Source organism: Platichthys flesus, chromosome 23 (genome assembly GCF_949316205.1).
Source record: "Platichthys flesus chromosome 23, fPlaFle2.1, whole genome shotgun sequence".
NCBI lineage: Eukaryota > Metazoa > Chordata > Actinopteri > Pleuronectiformes > Pleuronectidae > Platichthys > Platichthys flesus.
The window spans coordinates 5,530,970-5,540,134 of record NC_084967.1 but is presented as its reverse complement, the minus strand read 5'-3'; the positions used below and the strand labels follow the sequence as shown (position 1 = coordinate 5,540,134).

The 9,165-nt window shown below is 42.5% G+C and overlaps 1 protein-coding gene across 4 annotated transcripts; it reads right to left on the bottom strand.

Annotated features, from left to right (window-relative positions):
- Nucleotides 1-1,411: 1,411 nt before the first annotated feature.
- Nucleotides 1,412-8,247, bottom strand: hcfc2 (host cell factor C2). Of its 4 annotated transcripts, none has more exons than XM_062382373.1 (17): nt 7,804-8,247; nt 7,077-7,225; nt 6,824-6,984; nt 5,516-5,718; nt 5,252-5,336; nt 5,027-5,130; nt 4,697-4,927; nt 4,401-4,607; nt 4,073-4,137; nt 3,510-3,630; nt 3,111-3,167; nt 2,961-3,013; nt 2,746-2,883; nt 2,454-2,651; nt 2,054-2,351; nt 1,891-1,963; nt 1,412-1,788 (listed from the first exon to the last, which is right to left on the bottom strand). In XM_062382373.1, exons 1-17 carry the CDS (start codon nt 7,970-7,972, stop codon nt 1,779-1,781), a joined length of 2,322 nt encoding a protein of 773 aa, XP_062238357.1. In that variant the 5' UTR covers nt 7,973-8,247; the 3' UTR covers nt 1,412-1,778. The 4 variants fall into 4 exon arrangements, with proteins under 4 accessions (XP_062238357.1, XP_062238354.1, XP_062238356.1 ...); XM_062382370.1 differs by having other exon boundaries at nt 3,111-3,170; nt 7,804-8,246; XM_062382372.1 differs by having other exon boundaries at nt 2,746-2,880; nt 3,111-3,170; nt 7,804-8,245.
- Between the last annotated feature and the right edge of the window lie 918 nt (nt 8,248-9,165).

The following is a 9,165-nucleotide window of genomic DNA, read 5'->3' as shown; positions in this document are numbered from 1 at the left end:
CCGGGAACTACAAACTGTGGGATCATGGGAGTATTTTCCCGAAGTGCATTGCCCGCGATGAAACGAACGCGCCGGAGTTTGAGGCTAACAAATAAAGCACTTTTATAAACCCACAGCTTTCCACGTATTTAGAGCAGCAGGAATCATCATTCACACTATTTAGTTAAAAAAAAGGCTAACATATTATTTGTTGGTTCCATTTTACTCATCCCCAAAGAGACGCATTCAGCTGTTTTATACACACACTGCATCTGAAATGATTTAGTGTGGCTTGTATAGCAGTGACTTTCCTCATCGGGACAATTAAGACTGTTCTCTAGTTACGATCTTACACTTCATTACTCTAACAGGTTTAATCCCATCACAGAAGTCTATCACTTTGATGCTGCAGTGATCAGATGTGTCTACGGGGTTTTCTAAACGTTCACATAAATAAATAGAGATTAACCAAATACAGTCTATATAAAATAAACGTTATCCTGTGTGAACACTTCTGCAGCTGATACACACTTTCCCTGAATAATGTTTCAAGAATCCTTACAAAAACTAACTACAATTTACATATAGCCATTATCATCTGGAAGTTTTTAGTGTTAACAAAACAACAAAAACAGACATGTTCCTCTATGGATGAAAGCACAAACAATAATCTTTTCATAACAATTTATCGGGAGAAAGTAGTGCAACACTGTCTATCAATGGCCCTGCACCTATTCCACCATGTCAGCACTTTACACATTCATTTACAATGAGATCTTCTGTTGTATACATGGTATTTTTACATGTTCTCCTTCAGCTTGCTTTTGTATATTGTAATATAATTCACATAAGTTTTTATTGTATACCTTCTCCTATATTTAGTATTTCTGTTTGTCTTTGTCTTGGTCTGTATATATCATTTAAATTTGTTTAGATAAACCCTAATAATAAAAGTATTTCTGATTCTGAAAAAGGTCTGGCACACTGAGTCCTGACAGGATGGAGGACAATAATTACACCTCTTGACCAAAGCCTGTGCATTAAATGATAAGTCAACCTCTTCCAGGAAGTTTTCTCTCTTTAAAAGTGTTATCATTAGCTTTAATTTCACAAATTAAAGTAAAGCTGTCCTTATAATTTGAAGTCAAAAGTGATACTAGATTATCTGATAGTGATATATCACCCTGAGAAAAACTGACAATAATGAAAAAAGATGACACAAATCATAAACCAAGAAATGAAATGCAGATATGTGATGTGTGTATACAGATCCTTTGAAGCGATGCAGCCATTTACAATGAAAAACACATTCACAAATATCTTGAACCAAAACGTCTGCTTATAAAACAACATTTCGTTATCAAACCTGGCTGGTTTTGATAAGGATTTTAAAAGTGGTCCCCACTTACAAAACACTGGTGTGCACTGGTGCTGAAAATCTCTCCCCACTGGTGCTTTATTCACAAACGTGACATGCAAGTGTGTGGTGAAACAGGAAATAAGGCACCTCCAATGTTAACAGAGCTTTAAATAATCAATACAAAAAATATTGGTGCTTGTTCAACTCTGATCAAATCACATATCACAATTTTTACATAACAAAACAGTTGTTATGGAAAATAGTCGAGAGGTGAAGCTTCTGGGAATGTGTCTATATATATATATATATATTTACAGGGGACGAATTAAATACATAAAAAAATAAATTAACTAAACTATGTAAGGCATCAGTAACATCCGAGTGCCATGACCACCTTCCTGAGAGCCGTATTTTTCAAACATCATAGGATCTAACTTTCTCAGCTGGAGCTGCAAAAAGAAAAGAATGAAAGACCAATTATTAAGAGAGATTTTAAAAGTCTCATTTGGAAAGTAAGACTGGACAGAGAAGGTGAGTGTTTTCTGGGTTACCTGTCAGCAGCATCTCTGCCAGCCTCCGCACTTATGTCTGCTTTGGATGCAGATGGTCGCAATTTAATGGGATCTAAAAAGAAAGACAGATTGAATAAAGCTCTGTGCAAAATAAAAGGAATATAAAAGAAATTAGCATTAACTACAACAAACTGAGATCCACCTTGGATCCAGCGGATCTGCGTGGCCGGGCCGTAGCCCTGCTCGTTCTTGGCAGCGATGCGGAAGACGACAGCTGGACGGTTGGAGGCTGAGCAGTCGATGTGGGCGTTGACCAGCTGGGTGGAGCTGATGGAGCAGGAAGTCTTGGTGCCCCTGTAGATCCTGATGAAAGCCAACTGACCCGGGCGCTCAGAAGAAGTGGAGCGGCTTTTCCTCACAGCCATGTACATGGAATACTCCAGGATGCGGCCCGACGGAGAGGACGGAGGCTCCCACGTGATGTTGACTGAATCATTGGCCTACACAGAAAAAAGAAAGAGACAAATAAAGAGTATTAGGGGATTGAAAAAAGATTTTCCTCACGTTCGCCAGGTGATTGTGTACATGTGTCAGTAAGTCACCTTGGTGATCTTGACAGCAGAGGGCGCTCCAGGGAAACCAGGTTGACAGGTCTTGAACTCGCTGACTGGGCTGAAGTCTCCTAGACCAAAGCAGTTGATGCCTGCAACTCTGAACCTGTAGGTCTGACCTGGAGTGAGCTCCTGCTTCTCTCTGCCCTGGTAGTCCTGAGGCCCCGGCTGCTTCCTCTGTAGGAAAGCCTGACGGGAGCGGAAAGGATGGAAAGAGGGTGAGTGGAATTGCCAAAGCTTGAAGAGAAAGCAGAGGACAGAGTAGTGTATCAAGAGTTTCCACCTCTTTAGTGTTCGGAGGCCGGCTGCTGACAGCTGCAGTCACCTGGTTACCATCGTTGGGTAGAAAGAAGTGGTTGACCTCAGAGTAGAGTGTTTTAAACACACCAACATCAAACCATGCTGCTTCTTCTGGATTCTGCTGAATGTGGAAAGTGACAATTCTCAGTTCAGAACAAGTGAATGAACTAAAAGTTGCGGTTGGGTAGTGGACCTGACCTGATCTGCATGGGCGTAGAAATCAGAAGTCTTATCAGTAGAAACAGGTTTATCTGTAAAAAAAACAACTAAATGAGCCTTTCTTGTAAAAACTTGGACCTTCTTTAGTCTTATGTATCATTAATATTTAAACTTGAGCATCATCATTACCTGACAGGGGCTGAGCTAAGCCGTGGACCTCTGTTGCGGAGGTCTCCTGTCCAGCAGCTGCTACAAGTATATCAGCATTAAATTACATCATTTCAGACTAAACAGCTGCTTAAGGCTGCAGGATTAGTGTATTAGTGTATTAGTGTCAATGAGAATGAAAACAACTGATCCATCTTCCTCCAATAACCAATGACAACACAGCTTTACCCCAGGTGATGCAGGGAAGCAGAAAACCGGCAGGGAAAGTTTGAGATGTGTCTGATGACAATGTTTGTGTGTGGAGTAAAAAAAGTATTCACCATTTCCTAAACGCTGTGTGAAATAAGGAAGACATAACAACGGAGGCAATACATTTGTTTGCACTGCCTTCTGAAAGGGGAGACGGGCAACAAGACTTACAGCCGCTCTTTGTGTCTGAAATGTCTGTGTCTCTCCCTGCATCAATCTTCCCTCCTGGTGTTTGTGTCTGTGCTGAGCCACCGGACGATTTCACCACAGTTTCCTGCTGCACTGAAGCATCCTGAAATTTGACGAGAAAATTAAAGCACATAACTTATGTGTTCTAAACATTGCTAGAAATCAAAGTCCTAGTTCCACTCTGAACTACAGTGGAACTTGATTTGTGCCAACTCTCAGTTTTTCTTCAGAAAGCAGCAAAATTTGCTAACCTAAAAACTGCAGGGAAATTCCTATATGCACCTACTCCTGTTTAATGTATATGGCTTTTTCATTTACTGTAAACATGCCTAAGACTCAAATTAATGTCTGCATTTCTTCCAATGGGATTATTGTAACATGAATAAACAAATATAAAAAAGGAGAAAACAGTGTCTGATGAAGCTACTTTTAACACAATCAGTGAGAATGACCCCGAAAATCAGCTTCAGTGTGTTCAGACTCAGTCCATGATAGGAGATACTGGTGTATCAGTATATGAATACAATAATAAAACAGGGAGCTACCTGACTTGAAGCCTTCTCTTGTCTGTTTGTGGTTCCTTCAGTTTCAGTTTGATAAGACTGGACTCCTAGGAGAGAAGAGTGAAGCAAATCATGGTCAGGAGCCAAAACAGAAAGTTTGGCATATTTTCTGCACTCTGACATTCTCATCAGTGTGTTTCTACTTGTGCTGAAAACATCTGTTTAGAGTTGCATCTTTCTTTTCCTTGGCCCCAACTAAGCGCATAAAGACGCATTAACCTAATCAATTATATTTTATTTGTAGAATGCCAAATCATAGTATTATCTCAAGGCACTTTACATAGTACTGAGTCTGTACGCCCTCTCTCACCTTTAGGATCTTTGTTCTTCCCCTCTTGTCCACCGGTTGGTGTGGGCTCCCCTGGTTTGTCACACGAACTGCTGGCCGCAGTGTTAGGACACACAGGTTGCATCTGAAGGATGTAGCAGTCTACTGCAGCCAGGGGGCGCCAAGCCACATGGAGCATGCTGACGGTGGATTTGACAAGTAACACTGCCTCTGGGGATGCTGGTCGTGCTGAGGGCAGGACATGAAATGGTATAATGAGTGGCAGTGCTGGTTCTTTTCAGTTTTTTTTCTGCACAAGCCCTAAAACAAGTCCTCACCAGTCTCCAGGTACCAGAGATCCTTGCAGCAGACCTGGTAGTTCCAGCTCTTACGGTATCCGTCGCGTCCGCTCCAAATGTAAAGCCTGGATCCAACGGCCGCGGCGCAGTGACCGGCCCTGGCTCTGGGCCTAAAAGCATACGTGTCGTCACTCTGAGGTCCCTGACTCTGCAGCGGGGACTCGATTTCGTCTTGCTCCTCTGGTCCTATGTTCTGCCAGTTCATCGTCTCTGTAGTAAGAAAACAGCAGCAAGATTCAACATCTACTTAATCAGTCACAACCGTGGAAATATATAACTATAGTAACATTTGTGGTGACAATCACTGACCCAAGTTGAGCACACTTAAAGAGTTGGTGCAGATCCATTTGGTTTCTGAAGCGTTGTGTTTGTCCAGCTCCGGAACAGGAATCCAGCCTCCAAACACGTACATCCTGCAGATAGAGGGACACCATGAAGTTTGTCCATGGCTAGTTCCATCAGGTGTCACAAGCAAACTAAACCTGCTTTAAAAGGGAAATTAACAACAATAAGTCCAATCCAAGAGTTGATTACTTGTTTTCGATTACAGTGGCAGAGTGAAGGCTTCTGGGAAGTGGCATGGAACCCTTTGTTTCGGGCATTGACCAAACCATTGTTTCTGAAGAGGAGAGAAGGATGAACATTTGGTCATTAGAGTATTCAAATTATTTCTCATTGCCATTTAGATACAGACATAACATTAGGGCAGACCACACTTTAGTATTTAAGCAAAAAATTGCAGTTGCATTTCCCTGAAACTTCAGTGTAGATATAATCTGTCAAAATATGTCATCCTACCAAGGTCAAGCTGCCAGAGGTCGTCTAACCGACATCCTTGCATTCCTCCGAAGACGTAGAGCTTCGGCGAGCTGAGGCCAACGTAAGCCACTGCGCTGTGAGACTCCCGTGCTGAAGGACCGCCACCCTTTGTTTCTGGGATGCTCCAGCCTCTCACACCTGATGCCGCCTGCAGCTCCAGCTCATAAAGGTCATCCATGTACCTAAGATAGTAGAAAGATGTACGCTTAGAGTGAGGTTTCTGAGCCCATTTGACTGAGTATTGCATCTGAAGTAAGAGCAAGCTACTGGAGGCCTTGCATTCGACAATGACCCTGTTCAGACCTGGTACTAGCGCTGTTTGATTCAATCACAAATGGTCAAAGCTAAATACAGCTCTGTACACACTCAAGTGTGTAATGAATGCACCCTGAGATCTGACAACTCAGACCACATTTGGAGGTGGCCACCTTCTTTTCACTGTGTGAATGTCAATCCTTCCCTGGGCAACATATGAAGGGCCGCCGACTTATCCACGTTCACGTTTCTCAGTGTCCCTGCATTGATTTGTTTGTAGCCACAATAAATTGGTATAATCTTCAGAGCTCTGCAAAACCATTCAGTCCCTCCAGGCTTGGCTCACTATCTTCGCTCACACTAACTGTCAAGCTATTTGACGGTTTTCAGTTCAACTCTTGCCCAACTTGAAATGGCCTGGTACATGAACCTCAAAGGACTCACGGGACAACTCTCTTCCACACAGCTCAATATTATTTTTCCTTATTTTTTTTTTGTTGACTGGTTGGTCCATCATGCTGAAAACCAGTGGCTTATTTGGTTGTACCACGAGTTGAATCCTTGTTTGCCCCTCTCTCTCTCTCTCTCTGCTGAGATGTTTGCTGAGAGTCCCTTCCAGTTTCAGGTGTTACAACTGATGAGTAATTATCAGCCTGGACTGGCCTACTGGTGGTGCATTATGGGACATGCAGTCTTTTAGGCAAAGTAAAGTGAGCTGATGTGATGAGGAACTGAAATGAACCTTGAAAATGGCAAGTTTGGAGAGTTCCTTCTTTTTACCTCAACAACAACACAAAAACACCTTCATCAGATACAACTGTTAACTCAGATTGGGTAAAAGCTACATCATTTAGTCTTCATGAACAACAATGATGGCAATATTCTTGGCCATATAGAGTGGGAGAGTGAAAGTGAATTTGAATGTCAGGTGTAGACAGATTAACTTATGGCTGTCTCTCCATGTGTTAGGAGATTTAAGGAAGGATGCTAATACCAGGTCTGAACAGGGCCAAAGTAAACAATGCAGCTTACCTTGGCACGTTGCCATTGGGGTCTTCACTGTCATTGGCCAGGCCTCCAAACAGGTAGCACTTATTGCCCATAAGAGTAAGGCTGTGTCCAATCCGAGCGCAGGGAGGCAAGCCATTCCTGGGGGCTCTGGGCTTCAGCTTCTTCCACAGCCAGCGACTGGCCTGAACCACACAACAGCAAGGACACGATTTTATCATTTCAACACCACCGCACCAGTTCCAGAAACACCAGTTATTGAAGGTGACGGCGTTACCTGAAGTTCGTAGAGGCTGCTACTGTATTTGCCGAATTCCACCATGCCGCCAAACACCAGTATTCGAGTGCCCTCGCAGACGAAGCCGTGGGCAGCACAGCCTGGTGGGATGTCCCCTCTCACAGCTGGGAGGAACCACTGCTTGGAGACTGGAAGAGCGGACGTTGTATTAAACATGACATCCAGATTACTGGTGACTTGTACACACTCCGGTGGAAAATCAACCTCGTCCCACTAAAATTAGTTTTAATAATTACACCATGATCTTTGCAAAACGAAATTAGGCACAATAGTATAATGTAGTCTTTTGTAAGTGCCCACTACAAGCAACGTGTATTAACATGAATGCCCAACTACAAACATCACTAACTAACCCTGCTAGCACCTGATACCTGCATGATTAGCATTAGCACTTGCATGTTGGTTAGCTACGCTGATTAACACCTGCCTCTGCTGTCCTTCATCCTGTTTCCAACAATTAACACGGACAATTAACTAACGCTAGCTAGTGAGCTGAAGGACCGTCCCACGGCTCAAGTTGGTGACAAGTTAACGAAAACAAACCCACGCCATTATAAACAAAGTCATGTTAGAGCTGTCGATGATGAGAACAAACAACAAAAACATGCAGGAGCTCGAGCTAGCCTGACTCTTTCCACTCCTTCGAATGCTAAAAACAATAGCTGCTAGCGGGGCTAGTTAGCGTCCGAGGCTAGCGCTAGCTTACCCGTGTTGTAAACATGGAGGTCCTCGGATATCCCCTCGTTTCCACCGCCGAACACGATGATGAGCTCCCGTATGGCTGCGGCTCGGTGTCCATGTCTGGACCGCGGCACCACCCCAGTCACCGTGTGAACTCTCCTCCATTGCGGCTCTGCGCTAAAATCTGCGCTCATCTTCAGACTCGGAGGTTTGGCGCTGTTGGGGTTTCAAACAAATGGGCGGGGCCTAACGGGGCATCAGAGATTTAGCATGAGCGTGACATCTGACTCCGCCTCGTTTATCGGGTATCAATGTTTGGAGGAAGTGTAATGGAAATATTGACTTGTTTGCTAATTATTTATTTTTATTATAAAAAACTATACTCTATGAATGTAAAACCTACCTGACTCGACCCTTACAGACAGATGTGAAGCGTCGTGTGTGACTCTGGAGGCAGCTGTCTGTCATCTGCAATCATCTCAGCTTTGATTTATAATATCGAGCCTTCTCCATTAATCATGAATTAATAATTATCTTATACTTATACTAGTATATGTAAATATATTGTTTACCTGTGCTCTATATTGTATTTAATAAATAAATACTATATAATAATAATAACATATAAGGCTATGTATATATTTAGACATGTATACAACCTCATACACCTACATAGCCAATATAGGCAAATTTGCATTGTTATTTATAGCTAAAAAGATTGGGCTTGGAAGTTTGTATGTTTATTAAGTCTATGTTATAAACTGGACGTAAAGACATTAACCAAGTAAAGTATTACATGAGATACCATTGAGTTGCATTGGGGGAAACGTGAAATCCAAATCCAGCTCTACAGCTTGTGTCGAGCACACAGACCCTGAAACTTCGAAGATGCTTCTGGTTTACATCCTTGTCAAAATGTGGTTATAAGCCAACAGGATGGAAATAGATCTGGGTCATTTACTGGTAACTAATAATTCCATCCTATGTCACGTGGTAATGGATCATGTGAGACGTCAGCAGTTCTAAACCTAAAATTCATCCACAGCACAGTGTTACATTACAGTCAGTATTACATACCGCAGACACTACACGTGGTAAACATGTCCCATGCACAAATGCGGAATTAAGTCATATGTCAACAAATTATGGACAATAAAATACACAAAGAATGAGAATAAACGGGAAGCTACATTATGCACAAGGTCAAAGATCAGCATCCATAAAGCGCTTATATAGACTTGATGACTCAACAATTTAATCTTTTAATTCGTGCTTAATTTTTCTGAATGCTGGACCTGCCCCCCCTCCTCCTTCAGAAAGTGATTCACAATATTCGGTAACATATTAATGCGTCTGTCTGTCTGTGTGCGTGTGCGTGTGTGTGCAG